This window comes from Etheostoma spectabile, chromosome 9 (genome assembly GCF_008692095.1).
Source record: "Etheostoma spectabile isolate EspeVRDwgs_2016 chromosome 9, UIUC_Espe_1.0, whole genome shotgun sequence".
NCBI lineage: Eukaryota > Metazoa > Chordata > Actinopteri > Perciformes > Percidae > Etheostoma > Etheostoma spectabile.
In genome coordinates this window covers 27,115,965-27,134,940 of record NC_045741.1, presented here as the reverse complement: position 1 = coordinate 27,134,940, position 18,976 = coordinate 27,115,965, and the positions used below count along the sequence as shown (strand labels likewise).

General features: G+C 40.3%; 2 protein-coding genes and 1 long non-coding RNA gene across 8 annotated transcripts in view; all 3 read right to left on the bottom strand.

The window, feature by feature from the left end:
- cherp (calcium homeostasis endoplasmic reticulum protein) overlaps positions 1-1,729 on the bottom strand; it is a 25,181-nt gene extending 23,452 nt beyond the window's left edge. For 3 of the 5 annotated variants that reach the window (XM_032525981.1, XM_032525982.1, XM_032525983.1), the window contains exon 1: positions 1,549-1,729. In XM_032525981.1, the coding sequence (XP_032381872.1) occupies positions 1,549-1,573 (25 nt within the window). In that variant the 5' untranslated portion in view covers positions 1,574-1,729. The remainder of the gene's footprint in view (positions 1-1,548) is intronic. The other 2 variants (XM_032525984.1, XM_032525985.1) reach the window with 1 other exon arrangement.
- The window catches only part of LOC116695664 (uncharacterized), an 813,105-nt gene that overhangs the window by 633,941 nt on the left and 160,188 nt on the right, over positions 1-18,976 (bottom strand). The gene's annotated exons all lie outside the window — the stretch shown is intronic.
- LOC116695652 (calcium-activated potassium channel subunit beta-2) overlaps positions 8,684-18,976 on the bottom strand; it is a 36,307-nt gene continuing 26,014 nt past the window's right edge. For both annotated transcript variants that reach the window (XM_032526074.1, XM_032526073.1), the window contains exons 2-5: positions 12,121-12,228; positions 10,665-10,835; positions 9,539-9,734; positions 8,684-9,425 (exon numbers count right to left, since the gene is read on the bottom strand). In XM_032526074.1, the coding sequence (XP_032381965.1) occupies positions 9,141-9,425; positions 9,539-9,734; positions 10,665-10,835; positions 12,121-12,170 (702 nt within the window). In that variant the 5' untranslated portion in view covers positions 12,171-12,228 and the 3' untranslated portion in view covers positions 8,684-9,140. The remainder of the gene's footprint in view (positions 9,426-9,538; positions 9,735-10,664; positions 10,836-12,120; positions 12,229-18,976) is intronic.

Genomic DNA, 18,976 nt, shown 5'->3' with positions numbered 1-18,976 from the left:
ACATGTGTAATGACAATAAAGTTGAATCTAATCTAATCTAATATTCCAGTTACAGAGCTACGCAGTTTTCCAGAAAGACAAATATCCTTTGATCTTTGAAATAATAATTGTTCACCTACATTTTCCTCTGTTTTGTAGGTGATTCCTGAATCCTTAATGACTTTTGTACCAATCTGAATGAAAGAAGAATCCCATCTACTGCAAGATAGACAAAAAGTATTGACTCGGTTTCCCCATACAGGAGCTTTCTGCATAGTGGAATAGGTCCTTGCTCTTTTTTAATACAGTAGATCAATATACAATGTGAAGCAACATCAATATTTACAACTATAATTATTAATATTTTTTAATTTAGGTTCACATTGTTCAAATTGAGCAGGGAAATATTTCACTTGAGGAAACACATTTGGGAAACCGTTTGAAAAACCTGTTACTCTGCAGCAGACAGTATTTCTTCATTTCATCCAGGTAGTTAGAAGAGTCTTTGAGAACCCTGGAAATGTCTTTAAAACAGTCAGTAGTAAGTGTACGCTCGTTAGCTAAATTTACAGTTACAATTTTGTTTTCCTTTTTTAAAGATTGCTGCCTGGGTATTCATCTTTCAGAAGAGACACAAACAAGGGCTATATTCTAATCGGCATTGTCAGTTAATCTTGTGCCTTTACAGTTAACATTCTTGCCAAATATCCATACATAATCAACAGTGTACACTCATCTATCAAATTTATATTAAATATATATTATATTATATTAAATATTTACCTTTGACCATTCGTCAGGCTTCCTCAATACCGATTTTTAAAACTCTTCTTAAAACTCATTTCTACACTTTGGCTTTCAACCCAAACTGAGACTTGATCTTATCTGTTTTTATATAGTGTTATTGGGTAGATCTTCACCCCCAGTTTATTATTTTTATGATATTGTGACTGTTATTTTTATATGTGTTTGCTGCCTTCATGTACAGCACTTTGTTCAGCTATTGCTGATGTGAAAGCGCTTTATAAATAAAGTGATGATGATGATGATGATATATAACGATGCCCTGTTTTATTTACAGATAGAGCTAGCTAGTAGTGGAGTAGCCCTAGGAGAGAGGGATCCTAATCCATAAATTGTCTGCAATGGAAGTTGAAAATTACCCTTTTGCATTAGCTTGGTTACTTGACTAACGTTTAAACTTACAGGGGAAAAGCTAATTTCAACCTTGGATGACTTTAGCCGTGAAAGGAAGCCAACTTAATAACATGTGTAACGACTAGCTAACGTTAGCTACTTAGCTAACGCTAACTGTCAACGTTACAAAACTACTACAATTATTGTTATTATTATTATTATAATAACAATTATTAGTCATACTGATTAACATTGGTGCAACTGTGTACACAAAAACCTGGTGTAGCTCGCTAGCTAAAACCTGTGGCCGAAATACTAAAAGCAGCGGTATAACAGCATTGTGTTGAGCAGTAGCGCCAGGTAGCATGATGCTAGCTAACGTAGAATTACAATAACACAACGCTGTGGCGCCACGTTAACGGTAATGCTTACCTTCAGGGGGATTTGGGATATCCATGTTTGGCTTCAGTTACAGCAAACCCGCTGCACTTTAATGAATAGTCCAGATATCAGTCAACTCGGTTTATGTGTTACTAAATTCACAAAATTGCCCCTGGAACGTACACCGGAAGTACTATTCCACAGACACCGCAACACGAAACAGCGGGGTTGTCTACAGCGCCACGCGGAGTTTAGTCGAGCACATTCTTCCACAGCAAGCATAGACTGTATATTAATATTCAATATGTAAACAGTCTCCGAAAAGCAAGCCAATCCTTGGTGGAATTTTTAAATTTTTATTTTTTTTAAATTTATTTATTCAGAATACAGATACAAACAAACAAGGCATATGTACAAATCCATTTCAAAAATAGAGCTTTTTCCTCTGGTGGAGTATACAATCAAAAACCTAGGAGCTTATAACAAAGTCACATAAAGAAGAAAATAAAATAAGAGAAAATAAACAGAACAGACTATCTCAAACTGAGATGAGTTTCAAGTAAACAAATCAATTCAAAGGCTTTTTTTTTCAACCGTTAACCCATTTCAACAACACACACACAATATCATACGCAACTCATTCTTATAATGGATGGAGGGGTTGGTCTTAAAATATCTACATGTGTATGTGTAAAATGTTTTACCAAATTGCTGAGAACAAAATCTACCTTCTTATCTTCAACAATAACACCAAACTTTATATTCTTCACTGTCAGAGGTGGCATTTCAATTTCTCTGGTCTATAGCCGGCTCTGCAGATCTCGCTATTAAGACTGCACCGACTCACACAGAAAAAATAGCCTACATGTTCTCCATTCTCAATTTCCTTTTCACAAAAAACACAATTATATGGATTAGAATTGAATCTCAGTCTTAAGCATTCATTTGTTGGCTAGATTTCATCTAAAATGTTCTTTTACCTTTGGAAGGAGAGGAAATGAGACATAACCTTTCCTTATTTTCTTAACCTCTCCATCACCAAATTCTTTCAACATATATATTTTCTTCTTACTGGATTAGAATAATATCTAATATACTGTATAATCTTTTAATAGAATATTTCTAAAAACTTTGTTGGTACACTTATAGTCACAGAAATCAATTCATTCAATGCAGAGCTGCCTCAGACCACACTTTGGAGTACCTAATGTTGATTTTAGAGACTCTGGTATAGCTTTTAACCATCTATAATAATACTTGACGTTGCATTGAAATTGATATTTCTCCCAAAACTCCTCGTGCTGTAACACAATACCATTACCATCCATAAAATGAGCTATTGCCCAGATTCCCCTGGATTTCCATTCAACCATGTGCACAGATTTTCTGCTTATCAATATGTATCTATTATTCCAAACTTGGGTATTATGAGGTGTAAAAGGATGTTTGTAGATTAACTTCCAATAGAGAAGGACCTGCTGATGGAAAGCAGTTTGACTGGTAATGAATTGCTTCCCCCCCCCATGTCATCCATTTATACATTTCAAATTGGGGACAATAAACCTAAAGGCCTGTTATAAAAGTTTTTCACCATTTCAATGTCAAGACGCCATTATCAAAATCAATCGCATTCGCACCTCCATTGTCAGAGTTTTCAACCATGTTAATTTTCCTTATTTACTGAAATTTGTTTCTCCGTATTAAGTTAAAATTGACCTTGTTTATGACTTTGATCATACTTGTAGAGATGGGTAAAGAGAAGACCGGTAAAATAAGTCTGGATAAGCTGTCCATTTCGGATAATAAAGGAAATTGTGATATCTTTCTGCAGCCACCTATTTAAGATTGTTTTACACTTGTTTACAATTGTTCCATATATTCATTTTGTCCGAAGCTGTCTTATTCTTGGAAATAACAATTCCCAAGTATTCAACTCCTGACTTGACCTCTATATTTGCCCGCCAATCGGAAGGTTGGTGTTTCGATCCCTGGCCCTGCAGTCCCACGTCGCAGTGTCCTTGGGCAAGACACTGAACCCCGAGTTGCCCCCGGTGCTGCGCATCGGAGTGTGAATGTGTGTGAATGTTTATCTGATGAGCAGGTGGCACCTTGTACGGCAGCCTCGGCCACAGTGTGTGAATGTGTGTGAATGGTGAATGTTTCCTGTAGATGTAAAAGCGCTTTTAGTAGTCGTCAAGACTAGAAAAGCGCTATATAAATACAGCACATCTATATTGCACAGGGATTGTAATCATGTAATATTAAATTGCTCTGAACAGCGTTTGAAAGATATGGAAAAATTGATAGGCTATGTTGACTCAAGCTTGTGTCTCAGTGGTTAAAATGAATGTTTTACCCAGGATTCATTTTGTGAGCTCTATGCTGCCTCTCGCCCATCCTGCTGGCTACTGGCGTAAATTACAATCAGTGATATCTATATTTATCTGGAAAGGGAACTCAAGATGTCTACTCTACAGAGGAGGAAGGAGTATGGTGGCCTCTCAGTTCTCAACTTCAAACATTATTTCTGGTCCTTTGTGTTGAAGTCCCTCCTTACGTGGTATAACCCAGATGTGTTTGTTTGCAGGTGTACCTTAGAAAATCTTATGACAGAGCCTTGGTCACTCCATAATGTTCTTTTTGCCAGTGTTTCTATCAAACAGTGCCAACTACACTTTGGCCCCATCATCTCTCATCTTATAAAAACTCGGAGATTAGCTGAAACATGCTGCCATGTAGCTTGTAACTGGCACAACCTTTTCCCCATTATTCAATAGTACAACACTCCTGATTGGTCGGAATCCGATAACAGCCCAACAATGGGAACAAAGTGAAGTTCATTGTCTGGGAGACATTTTTAGCGTGGTTGGCTTGTTACCCTTCTCTGACTTACAAAACGCGTTCAATCTACCATGTTCCTCTTTTTTTCACTTAAGGCATACGGTGTCTCCTGGCAGAGGCCTTTGCCCATTCATCCTGTTCGGAAGTTATTTACTATGCAGCCTAAAAACTGTGGTATTTATCAGTTCTTAGTGATAGCTGGCCACTCTGCCCTTCCTATTGAGAAGATCTGGGCATGCACTTGCCCAGGCCTGAGTATTGATCTCAACTGGGATGCTGTATAGTCTAGCATTCCAGAAGTATCACGCAATCCAGACTATTAGCAGAGTCACTACAATTTCATTCATGGGACATATCTTACCCCTGGGAAAATGCATCACATTAAAATAATGAACTGCCCAATAAAAGTTAAAGGTACATATCTTCACATGTTCTGGGACTGTTCTCCTGTTGGTCAGTTCTGGAACAATATTGCACACAAAATTTCTGCTTTGATTAAAGCTAGTGTACCCGTTACTGTCAATGTCTTAAATCTGAATAATCTGTCAGCCTTTCAGCTCTCTAACACTTAAAAAAACATGCTGTGTTGCTGGACTTACAGCTGCTAAGAAAATTATTGGAAACCGTTGGAAACCACCGTCTTCTTGTACATGCATACTTTTCTTTTTTGGATGTCATATATATGGAACTCTCAGGAAAGACTTTGGACACTTGGCTCAACATAGCGGAGTCCTTGAAATCTTGGATGTAAATTTGTGCTGCAGCCTCTACTTCTGTTTGCACATGTGATTGGTCCCTTGTCTTGTGTCTGTCTGTGTGGGTGTCTGTTTATGTACAATATGTGTTTGTTAATGTCTGTTTTCTGCATGTATTATTTGTAAGCTGTGGACGTCACTCTTTCTGTTGTGTTCTTTTTATGTTTTTAACTGAATCCAACTCCTCAAGTCTCAGAGCTGACTCTTAAATGTCTTTAAAGGGATCACCAATGCATGGGATGGCATGTTTGATTTTATCAAACAAATAATCAGTCTCTATCCCAAAATAATTTGAGTACAATTTGGAGTAAAATGAGAACATTTCCTTACCTATACTTCTCAAATCTATGCTTTCTACCCCATTCATATTTAAACTAGTAATTTAGTTCTTTTCACATGCCTCAATAATTTGACCTTATAAATGTCCCCTGTGCTTTTTCAAGATAAAGTTCATCTAATCGACTTGTAACTCCAATAACTTGTTTTTCCCTTGATAATTTAGGTCCAAATTACTACAACACTGGTTAATTTCCCACAACAAATTACTTTAATAGTCTTTTTCCCTTTTTAATCCCTCGCAAAAATGTATTGGGATTTCTCTAATCTTAAATGTACCAATATAACCTTGAATTGAATCATCCTTTTCATTTTTTATTATAATTTCCCTAACCTTCATGCAATTTTCCTCCTTTTGTAACATTTTACAACTTAACTTCCAATATGTTTTTTGGTTACTCTCACTGTGGGTTCTAAAAGTAGTAGATCTATGAAACAATGATCAGAAAGTGGCTCTTCAGAAATTTGAGTTTGTTTAACATAAGTCAGAAAGGTATCGCTTACCAACCAGTAATCAATCCTAGATTTACTTTCTCCATTAGGCTTAAACCATGAAAATGTGTAAACCCAAGGATTAAGGAGTCTCCATGCATCAATCAAATTGTTGTCTATTATAAAAGTTTCTATATATCATTCTGCTTTGCTTTCCTTAGTCTGGGAGGCATTCTATCATCCCATTCATCTGGTGCCATATTCCAGTCAGCTCCTGCCAATATGTAATCGGTAGGGTACAGCACTTTTAACTCTGAAATCACATTTGAGATACTTTCCATCAGTATTTTTGATTTGACCATCATAACCATAAAAATTGGTAATTATAAAGAATGAACTTTCCACATTCATTATTACCATCAAATAATGTCCGTCTCCATCGGATCGATGAGTCATTCAGGTAACTTTAAGCATATCGCCACAGATCCAAATCAGTTAGAACCATGACTAAATAAGATTTTTTCCACCCATTGATTAGTCCAAAAAGCTACATCAGCTTCAGAAGAAGGAGTCTCTTGTAAAAACAAACTGTGAGATGTTTGCCCTTTACAAAACATTCAAAGAACCAAAACAGATTCTCATTTAATGTGAACACCAGAAATGAGAAAACAAACAACTGCTAGTTTAACAGTTGTTAAGCCACTGAGACCAGGAAAAACTATAGGCTTTAGGGAAAGTTTTGTCCCTCCAAAAGTTTCCACTGCTTTATACCATAAACAGACCGTGTTCCCTCGTCTTCCCGTTGTCTCCAAACCGCCGATGCATCCATACAAGTTTCCCGGACCGCCTTGCTTGTTCTATTACCTCCGTCTTTCTTCCCAATCCTCCCGTGGCAGAACCTCGGCAAAACGGATGCCGTTCTCTTCACAGACCGAAGAGTTTTTGGTCCACTGCCAGATTTCTTCCTTCACTCATCTTTTAGTGAAGAGAACGATGATATGCCTGATCTTTTTGTCAATCTTTTTATTCCAACTCTGTGGACAATGTCCACTGCTTCTGTCACGATTCACTAGAACAGGAACCCAAAAGTAGACCAGGACAAGGTAAGTAGAATGAACAACGTGGGTATTTATTTGAATAGTGTGTGTGGAAACAGGTGAGTCCAGATGGCGGAGCAGTGGATGAAAGCGAGTCGGATGGAAGTTAGTGAAGATCCGATAACGCTGGTGAAGCAGACAGCCAGGTGGATGTGTAGGGAATGTCCCAGGTGACAGAAACTGCAGACAGAAGAACAGGAGGCAGATTAACAGGCACAATAGCACAAGCAGCAGAGCAAGCTTTCTAAACTGATTAACTGATACACTGGCAAACATCCTGGTAAGGCTAATGATCCGGCAGGGAATGGATGTCAGTACACTGCTTACATGGTGGAGCGGTGATGATCATGACCAGATATGCAGATTGCAGATGAAACACAGGTGTGGGTGGTTGCAGATTCTCCCACCTTGCTTCGTCACCAGGCAACCAGACAGGAACTCATGGAAAACAGACTCAAAAGTGGAAAACAGGAACTCAGGCAGAAAACAAACCCAGGAGGCGGGATTCATGACAGCATCTTCTAGCTTTGACCCCATATCTGGAGCAATCATGAACCAGGATGTGGGTGAACTGTGTACGTATATGTCTGCCATTTTTCTCTTCCGAACAATTTTTCTAGAGGCACCACCTCACCCTGTACCTTTATTGTTCTTTGACACTCTCCTAATCTTATTATTCTCTTTGCAAAGATGGTCGTTTTGTTTCTCCAGATCTCATACTTTCTTTTTACATTCCGTCAGTACCACCCTGTCGAACTGGACGGTCTTTGCTAAGCTAGCATTCATGGCGCTGCTTTGTTGGCTCTCTTAACTCGGCTAGCAGCACATCCACTCGCTTTTCCAGGGCCAGTATCGCCTCAAAAATAGTCTTATTAGAAACGTCATCCCTCTCAGCGACTTCAGTTGACTTGGCCTTCTTTCCCACAAGTTGCTTGGTAGGCGTTGGTGGCATGGAATCATTGCCACAGTGGTCCTTTTTATTTAGCAGTGATACATCCATAGCATAGTCATGCTCCTCTTCAAGCACATTTTCAAATTCTTTCGATGTTAGGCAAGGATTTCTTTCCTTCGGGATCTATTTTAAGTGTTGCATGTTTAATGACACGTTTTGCATCTATTTTCACACTTCAGAGTGGACATTCAACTACTTCTAACTATAATTTGGGACTACTTGTGAAGAGCTTGGAAAATCACGACTGCTCAATCCGCCATCTTGCCAGAACCCACCCTTGGTGGAATTCGGAGGACCCTTGACATTGGAACAGTCTTTTGATGACATAGTATTGTCAAAATTCAGGCTTCGGAGGATCCTTCCTTGACTGGGAGAAACGGCTGTAGAGTAATTTGTTCATTCTGATACATATTTCCCACCTGACAGACTGAGCCACGATACTTGTAACTACATTCATAGTATAGTTAGTACATTCATATATATTTCCTACTGACAGAATGAGCTACACAACTTTAAACTACATTTTATAGAGTAAAAAGTCTATTCTTAAAGATATTAACTACCAGACAGAATGAACTACCCTACTTTCAAAAACAAGTGGAAGTGATCTATTTTGATAGATAGTTCCTACCTTAATAAAGTAGTCCATTCTGATATATATTTTACAATAAGCTACCTTACTTTTGACTACATTTATGGTTGAAGTAGAGCATTCTGATGGTCTACTTTTATTTACATTTTCAGAGTAGTCAGATAGATAGATAGATAGATAGAGTGAGTTGTCCATTCTGATAGATTCATTCTACAGCACAGAATGAGCTACCAAACTTAATTACGTTTATAGAGTAAGTAGTCCTGATAGATATGTCATACCTGACAATGAGCTACCCTACTATAAAATCAATTCATAGAGTAAATAGTCCATTCTGATAGATATATCCCACCTGACAGAATGAGTCACCATTCTTTTAACTAAATGTAGAAGAAATACATTCAACATTTGTTGGAAATACACTTGCTACACACTGTCTCAAAAGTATATGCTTCTCGTTTTAGCTGCTTTTAGATTGTCACTGATGCATAGCTTTGAATCCCAACATTCCAGCTATCACAGACAGACCACTTCTGGGAGTGAAACAGCTTTTTCCTCTTGTCTTTCTGTCTGGTCCCCATGAAGCTGGTTCAGTTGTCCCCATGTCCATACAACAGGAACTTCCTTTTGAACTTCCTTCACTTCTTAATACGGCTTTGTCGCTCGCACACGATGGACAGATACTGGGTCAGCTTCACCATGGCAATAATAATGGTTCCTACAATCAAGGTGCAGGTTGGCCAGAACAGGGAGTGGAAGACGGCGACCCGACCGTAGATCTGTGTCAGGATGGCACTGTCAATTCTGTCTGTAGGGTCCACAAAACACTGAACTGTGTGCTGAGACCTGAGGCGCTCAGAAATGTTCTGAATGATCACATGCGTGGCTGCATAGTCCTTACGACACTTTGGGAAGTAGAAGCACTGAAGGAAAGAAGGAAAAAAAGACATGGTTTATTTGTATACAGCTGGCTCGTGTGTGGTAGTCCAGGTGTTCTTAACGTTACAGAAGTCTTTTGACTGTTCACAGTCCAGACCTCAGGGTTGCTGTCCTGCGTCTCCTCGTTGTGCAACAGTCGTAGCACCTTTCCTGTGGAGTTGAGGCTCACGTAGACCTGAAGACAGGGGTAACGGGAACTCTTCCTGCACTCTGCTCCACAGCTGTATGAACAGTTGACATCGCCCACGATGGTGGAGTTCACGATAGTGCAGCTAGCCTCACTAGTCCACACGCTGTAGAGAAAGAACAATTCTTTTCAATGCATGCAACAAACATACCTTCATTGATTTTAGTTGTTAGTCAGAGTTTGACTATGCAGATAATAATGCAAAACTAACCATGACAATTAAGTCAGTTTCTGTTTTCTAAATGAGTTAACGGGAAATGTGCAATCATTGACATTAAGTGCAATATGAGGGGAAGGATGTGCTGTGGGTTCTCTTCTGTGAATGTGAGGGAAGATGGGGGGAATTGTGTGTGGTTGTTAAAGGTCCACTGAAGCATTGGATGACACAATGTATGATTATGTTCTGTGTTGGTTAACTGTAAGCTTATTGTGTGTGTATGTGTTGCCATTTGTTATCGAATGCCCAAGACAAATTTCTCCTATAGGAGACAATAAAGGCGTATCTTCTCTCGTACTGGAACTACGTAACATACTGGAAATACTGTATGTCACATAGAATTTGATGAAAGTGATGCTTTTGAAAACATGATATTACACACTCACTCACTTACTTAGCACCTGAGATCAAATAAGTCTGAGAGTCTTTAGCCCTTAGTCCTCAGAGCTCACTTTGGGATTGGGCCATTGGCATTTCTTCAAACCAATCACCATTGCCTTGGGCAGTGGCGGACACAATGACAGTGTCTCTGCTAAATAGCCTCAGGAAGGAACTTTGTGGTGGAACATTTTTACGTTCAAATGTAGTTTTAGTGCAACAGAAAACTCAGATTCAACAGACAGTCTAGCTAGCTGTCTGGATTTACCCTGCAGCAATCTGAGGAGCAGTTAACCATAGTCCTCAGAAATCCATCAGAGTTTAAAATTAAAAGAAGAAAAGTGGAAGGTGTTGGACATCTGGCGGAATATCTGTTGGATCCTGAACAATCCTGGAAGTGGAACGTCGTCGATATCGACTGACCTTGTGACTTGTCATTACCTGTCCGAGTAAGAGCGCAGTATGGTGATTCCCAGGACAAAGTACATCATGACAGAGAAGACGACCATGCTGAGGCCCAGCAGTATGGCTCTGTCTTCTCCTGCCCTAAGAGCTGTCATGGTCTTCCTCTTGTCCAGGACATCGTATTCCCGGGACTTCTGGTAGTTGGAACTAAAAAAGGTTAACGTGTCAGATGTCCTTTAGCAGTTCAAAAGGTTTTACAGTCAACATTGCACACATGTCTAGACCTTCTATAGTGTAAAATGCAATCTCCTTAAAACAAAATATGTAAATCATCAAATGATGGTAAAGCATTTTATCATTCATGGAGGGTAAGCTGAGCAACAGGACACACTCTGTCGTGTCCTTTAACTGTCTATCAATGTAATATCTGCCTTTAGTCCTAGTCCTTGCACTGCCCACTTGTTTGCGGGGTCCACGAAATAGGAAACTGTGAGCTGAGACCTGAGAATCTCAGAATATTCAGAACTATAGTGTGTGTGATTGAACCGTCTCTGCCTCCTTCATATTAGATTCATTAATTTTAAAGCAGCTAAGCCTTATATAATAGGGTCATGGGGAGTCATAACACCCCAGTCTGCTTTGTTCAAGTTAATGAAGTTTTAGGTAAAATCATTATGGCATCACTATGCAATAATGATGGTGATTCTTGCACTGGCTACCACAGACTCTAACACAGGTATGTGTATACATGTTTACCGTGACCTTTACCTTCTTCTGAGCCAGTATGCTACACAATACCCTCATGATAGACCTTTGCTAGATGTTCCTAAGCCAATCCTCAAGACTAAATGTGTACCCTTCGGCCAATAATTATCCATCATGACATCAGGTAATTAAATCATTTGTCTTCACTTCTGGAAGCCAACTTCTGTAGACTGGCCTACTGTTATTTTTAATATGTCTTTTAATCAGAATTGTACTCATCTATTTTTACATTCATGCATTATATGTATCTAATTTTAGATTTATTTCAGATCATCTACTTTTTTTACTGTTTCTAATGTTTTATTACTATAAAAAGGTGTGTCATTACACACTGTCTTGACCCAGCTTTTGAATTTACTGCACTTTCACTACACTTAGAGTAATAATTTAGTGTGTTGATCTCTGCTCTTCAACTGACAGTTTAACTGCTTTTGGCCTTGACAGCTAAAATACTCCAACTGACATTTGAAACTCTTGTCACTGCTGACATACTAACTGGCACTTCAATTAGCACACACACTCATCGCTGACTCTTGAACTTGAACTGAATTTGTCATTTGTTACATTATCTAACTGCATCAATGGTTTTCTATGGGGTCAACTACTTCTCATTTTAACATTTTAACCTGTTATGTCCAGCAAACTTACACTTTTCAGAAAATGTCACCTTTTCTAGAACATATCTGTATTAATGTTGAAACAAACTGAGCAAGGCAGTATTCAATACCTGCGGTCACTTTTTCCATCGGTTGCTTTGCTTCCTGCCCACAGAAACATCCTATCTGAGGAATGTGGGGACTGTAGTCCACCGATGCTGCCAGAGGCGCTGACCCACCTGCAAAGTACATGAGACAGTTATTCAAAAACCTTACAGAATCTAACCTCTATTGTCCTGATGGACCATGAGGAATATTATGGTCTATGGCTCAGATCCTGTGGTTAAAGTATTCAGATCTGTTACTTAAGTTAAAGTAGCACCACACACTGTAAATGTGACTGTGAATGGTCTGTGTGTATGTGTCAGCCCTTACGCCCAATGTCAGCTGGGATTGCCTCAAAGGATAAGCAATTATAGACAAAGGATGAATGTATAATTTTTGATAGCACTTATTGGATTAATTTCATCAAGGTATTGGGATTTCAAAAACAGCCTCAGGATCAATGACAAAATTAGTTGCAAAAAACATGTTCTGTGAACATTAAGAATATCACGATGATAACAAATATTAGTTGTAATGGAATGCACATATCAAAGATGCATAAACAACCCTCAATGTACAGTATGTTCATATGTCATCACTGAGCTGGCCCAGCATAATTCACAATGATTTACAACCCAGGTAACGGGTCTCTTTCATCATTCATCAATAAGACGCTTTGCGAGGTTACTGTCAGCACTGGTGTGTATGTGTCTGCATACTGTATATGTGCATGTGTTGTAGGCAGTACAGTAGATCAGTCTGCTGGCAAGGCAAGGCAAGGCAGCTTTATTTGTATAGCACATTTCAGCAACAGGGCAATTCAAAGTGCTTTACACAAAATCAGTTAAACAGATAAAACACAAGTAAAAACAGTTAAAAATAGAAGCATTAAAAACCGGTAAAACACATGAATAGACAGTTAAAAAAAATAGACACATAAAACACAAGAATAAAAGTTACAGTGCAGCATAAGAAATTTAAAGAAATGAGCAGTCATTTAAAGAAAGGCAGCATCAAAAAGAAAGGTCTTCAGCCTTGATTTAAAAGAACTGAGAGTAGCAGCGGATCTACAGGTTTCTGGGAGTTTATTCCGGATATGAGGAGCATAGAAACTGAAAGCTGCTTCACCCTGTTTAGTTCTGACTCTGGGGACAGAAAGTAGACCTGTCCCAGATGACCTGAGAGAAACAAGCCTCTCCAGAGAGGTCTGCAACCTGTTCACTCAGGTTATGTTTTTCTTTCAGAAATCACATTTGTCTACACGAGTGACTTAGTTAGTTTTCACTATCTTGTGCACCTGTTTTTTTGTCAGATGCAGACATATGCTGCATAGCCCTGACCTTTTTTCCAGTTTTGTACATATTGACATTTACGTGATTTTGTTCTCTGTGATTGAGCGTAATCACAGAATTGATTTTCTCCCATTCAATATCTCCATTGACATTTCATCAATGCCTTTATAGACAGTTTATTCTGGAACCAAGCCAACCAGCTACAACATGACTAAAACATTTGATTCAGCTAAAAAGAACGTTTCAAAAACAGAAAAAAAGGCAAAGGTACAAGACTGGTTACAGGCTTACGTGAGTACGGTAAACACTTCCACGGAACAGTAAGCTCCCCCAGTCAGAGACGTCACTGATACGCTTATTTATTGTGGGTAGTGTAGTATTTCTCCATGACATCCTGAATCTACGTTTCATTGTTTAGATCTGCTAAGATTACTGAAGTCCAGTTACTAGACCTGAGCGCCCTCTGGAAGTAACAGGTAGTCCAAAAGCTAAGAGAATCAAAGGTAATTCTCACCATGTTCTTTCTTGCGTATTCTCTTTAATGCCATCAGGATGGCCATATCTTGCCCCACCCCCATGTAAAACCCGCAGATACTTGTATTCTTTCTGCGATAAGGCCCTTAAATGCGGCTGATGGCAGCAACCAGTGACATTCAGTGCTTGTAATCCTGGGGAAGCACCATGCTTTCATTTATGTATTTATTACTTCCCTTAAGTTAGATTATGGTTGTATATTTATTTTGTTTAGCTTAATGTTTAAGCCACCATGTGTTGACCTGCTGCTACTGACATGTTGGTCGATTGATTGCGATGGTGTCGATTAGGGGTGTACTTGACTAAGAATTTACACTGTCAAATCATATTTGCCAAGTCTTGTCTATTGTTGACTGAAATATTCAGCTGTGATAAGGTTGTGTGTGAAAGTTCCTTTTGTATGAAAACATGCAACCGATTAGGACACAGAAATAAAAAGACTAGAGTCTTATTGTATAAGTGTTGCAAGGGTGTAGAAGATTAATTAAAAAAAGGTTTGGGAAAAACTGGTGTAAAATCAGACATTGAGCACCCCCATATGGCCAAAATGGCATGATCCTCATTTTATAACACCTCTGCGCAAATAATTGACTGAGATTGGCAGTCAATTCTGGCTCCTTCGATCAAAGCATTGAATATTTGACATTTTAGGGTCACCCTGAGTGTTAATACTTGTCTGCTTTTTATGGGACGTGTTGACTGGAAAATTCCATTGCCCTGTTGGAGTACATATTGAATGCTTTAACCCTTATGTTGTCCTCGGCTCAACCTACATCAATTTTCTTTTTAACTACCCAATTGTAATTACCCAAAATAACATGATGGATTCCAAACAACGCTCAAAACACAGAGACTAAATACAGGAGGTAACGAGGTAAAACCTGGGACAGGTGACACAAGGGCTGGGAACAAGTGAAAGACATCAGACAATCACAAAGGTGGGAAAACTGAATGAAAGGAAGCAAAACAAGACAAGACAAGACAGAAAACCACACTACCAAAGTAAAACAGGAAACAGAAACATAGGCTACAAAAAAGTGCCCTGCTATGCCATGAACTACTACAAAGAACTACTACAAACTACTATTTTTTGTTACTGTTATTGCCACTCTTCATTTTAACCCCAACCGGTCGTCAGACACCGCCTACCAAGAGCCTGGGTCTGTCCAAGGTTTCTGCCTAAAAGGAAGTTTTTCCTCGCCACTGTCGCACTGTTGCTTGCTCTGGAAGAAACTACTAGAACTGTTGGGTCCTTGTAAATTATGGAGTATGGTCTAGACCTACTCTATCTGTAAAGTGTCTCGAGATAACTCTCGTTATGAATTGATACTATAAATAAAATTGAATTGAATTGAATTGAATTGAAATCCCTTACAAAAGTTGCATGCTTGTTCAGATAAGTCTCGTAAAAGTATTTTTTGATCATATACATCCAGAGTAGCCTTTGACTCTATGAAAAGTCATTAGAGAAACACATTTAGTGTGACAACCTATCAATCACCCAAGTCTTCCTGTTAGTGTGGAGAAACGTGTAACCTAAAACAAGTGGGGCCGACATTGTGTGCATGCACGTGTCTTTCCTGAGAACATGTTCTTTTGATTGATGACTGACTGCATACCCAAACAGATCTTCATGTGTGTCTTTGAGTGTTTATATTTATCTTTGTCAAACTGATGGAAAAAACTCACACACACACACAAACACACATGAAAAGGTATGTTGACACGCTGTCTGAAACATAACTGTCATTCCTTTACAGTTTAAAATGGAAAACACTCTCTCGTAAAAGCTGACATTGTGAAGGACAGACTCTGGCCTTGTCACTGGACAGGCTGTTCTCATTCACTGTTCATACTTATACATCAGAAAAAGAATGCACATGCAATAATATACAGTCCCTGACAAAAGTCTTGTCGCTTATCTATTTTGCGACACACCTCTTTAACCGACTTTTAATTACTCATTGGTTGAAAAATAGCTCCATATGAAAAGCTAAAACCCTCCCAAATGATGTTCAATGCACTGAAATAAATTAGTTTCACTAATAAAAGATTTATTATTTAAAATGACAGAAAGGTCAAATTTTGGCAAGACAAAAGCTTTTGATCGCCTTATAGAAAATGAACAAATTTCTACAAATACTAAAATATGTCAGCAAATAATAGCGGTGCTGTGGATCCAAATTTAATATCTGTATGACTTCCATGAGCTTGAGAATGGACCCATGCGGGTGTTGGCAGGATTCATACAATGTATTGATGAAGTCATCAGGAATAGCTAGGAAGCAGTCTTGCATGCTCCCACAGGTCATCAATTCTTTGGTTTGGTCTTCCATGCTTCCTCTTCATCCTACCCCACATATGCTCAATGATGTTCATGTCTGGTGACTGGGGCGGCCAATCCTGGAGCATCTTGATCTTCTTCGCCTTGAGGAACTTTGAAGTGGAGATGGAAGTATGCATGGAGCACCATCCTGCTAGAGAATTTGGCCTTTTTATGGTTGGGAATGTAAGAGGTAGCTAAGATTCTTGGTATTTGAGACTATTGATGTTGCCTTCCACCCTGCAGATCTCTCGCACACCTCCATACTGGATGTAACCCAACCAGATTTTTTCGCCACCAAACTTCACAGTTTTTCTGGGTGAATCTAGATCCATGCGGGCTCCAGTAGGTCTCCTGCAATATTTACGGGAACTGTGGTGTAACAACAGAAGATTAATCGAAAATCACTTTCTTCCACTTCTCCAGCATCCATCCTTTTAGCAGGCTGTGGGCCTTGGCAAATGCCACGGTTTTTCAATTGTCTTTTGTTTAGTGCTGGCTTCTGGGCATTGATTTGACCATGAGGCCATCAAGACAGAATGACAAACTGTTGGGGTGACACAGGACTCAGCGGGACCAGGTCTTGTGGAGCTCTGCTGCAGTAGAAAAGGGCTGGCTTGGATTTTCGAGCCAACAAACGGTCTCGAGCAGTTTCTTGCGGGGTCTGCCTGACCTGGGCTTGTCAAAAACATCTCCAGTGTCTTCAAATGTGTTTTTAATCCCTGTACTTGACGCTGAGATACATTGAGGTGTCTGCACATCAGCAGTGGATCTGGTCTTCATCCCATCATCACCATCTTCATCCGCTTATCAGGTACTGGGGGCAGCAGCTCCAGTAGGGACCCCCAACTTCCCTTTCCCGAGCCAATCAACTAGCTCCGAGGGCGTTCCCAGGCCAGGTTGGAGATTAAATCTCTCCACCTAGTCCGGGTCTTCCCCGAGGTCTCCTCCAGTTGGACGTGCCTGGAATACCTCTCAGGGAGGCGCCAGGAGGCATCCTTACCAGATGCCCAAACCACCTCAACTGGCCCTTTCAACGCGAAGGAGCAGGGCTCTACTCCGAGCTCTCTCGGATGACTGAGCTTCTCACCCTATCTCTAAGGAGACGCCAGCCACCCTCCTGAGGAAACCCATTTCGGCCGCTTGTACCCTTGATCTCGTTCTTTCGGTCATGACCCAGCCTTTGACCATAGGTGAGGGTAGGAACGAAAATTGCCGGTAGATCGAGAGCTTTGCCTTCGGCTCAGCCTTTTTCGTCACAACGGTGCGATAAACAGATAGTAATACGCACCAGCTGCTCCGATTCTCCGACCAATCTCCACGCTCCATGGTCCCCTCACTCGCGAACAAGACCCCAAGTGACTTAAACTCCTTACATTGAGGTAAGGACTATCCCTACCCGGAGAGAGACACTCCATCGGTTTCCGCTGAGAACCATGGCCTCAGATTTAGAGGTGCTGATCCTCATTCCAGCCGCTTCACACTCGGCTGCAAACCGATCAGTGATGCTGAAGGTCACAGGCCGATGATGCCATCAGGACCACATCATCTGCCAAAAGCAGCGATGGGATCCCGAGCCCACCGAACTGCAACCCCTCCCCCAGACTACGCCTCAGATACCTGTCCATATAATTACAAACAGGATTGGGGACAAAGCGCAGCCCTGGCGGAGGCCAACCCTCACTGGAACGAGTCCGACTTACTGCCGAGAACCGGACACAGCTCCGCTTTGGTCATACAGAGATTGGATTGCTAAGAAGGGACCCCTCACCCATATTCCGCAGCACCTCCACAATTCTCCGGGGGAACCGGTCATACGCCTTCTCCAGATCCACAAACACATGTAGACTGGTTGGGCATACTCCCAGGCCCCCTCAGGTCCTTGCGAGAGTAAAGATCTGATCCGTTGTTCCACGGCACAGGACGGAATCCGCATTGTTCCTCTTCAACCGAGGTTCGACTATCGGCGACCGAACCTCCTTTCCAGTACCTTGGAGTAGACTTTACCAGGGAGGCTGAGAAGTGTGATACCCCTGTAGTTGGCACACACCCTCGGTCCCCCTTTTTGAAGAGGGGAACCACCCCCCGGTCTGCCATACTTTAGGCACCGTCCCAGACCCACGCAATGTTGAAGAGGGTGTCAACCAAGACAGCCCCTCCACACCAGAGCTTTCAGCATTTCTGGACGGATCTCATCAATCCCTGGGGGATCTGGTCTTCAGCCTCTTGATAATATCAAAACTTTAGTCTCAGGGTGAATTTAGGCATGTTTGCAGAGGGTCTGTTGCAGTTAGGTGATGAAGTGTCGAGTGTACTGGGGTTGTTTTTATACACACCTGAGACCTAATTGATCCATTTTTAGTCACAGGTGAAGCTCATATGACAAGGCGACAACACTTATGCCTTTGCAAAAATTGACTCAATGGGCTTTACCAAGCTGTGAATATTAGAATACTTTTTGGACAGTTTCGTTTTGCACTGAAAATTATTACAAAAGCTGTTGGGATTAAATGAGCCATTTTTGTAAAAATCTTGATTAGAAATATATTTCAGCGGCACTTCAGGTCAATTTGTACACAATCGACAAGACTTTTGTCAGGGACTGTATTTGTAATTGTGAGCCAGGACGGTGCTGGGCTAACCTGACACTCCTTATGGTTTGTTAACACGACTAAATTTTTGTTTTGTTTTTTCCCATCTTGTATATACTTAAATATTTGTTCTTACATTCTT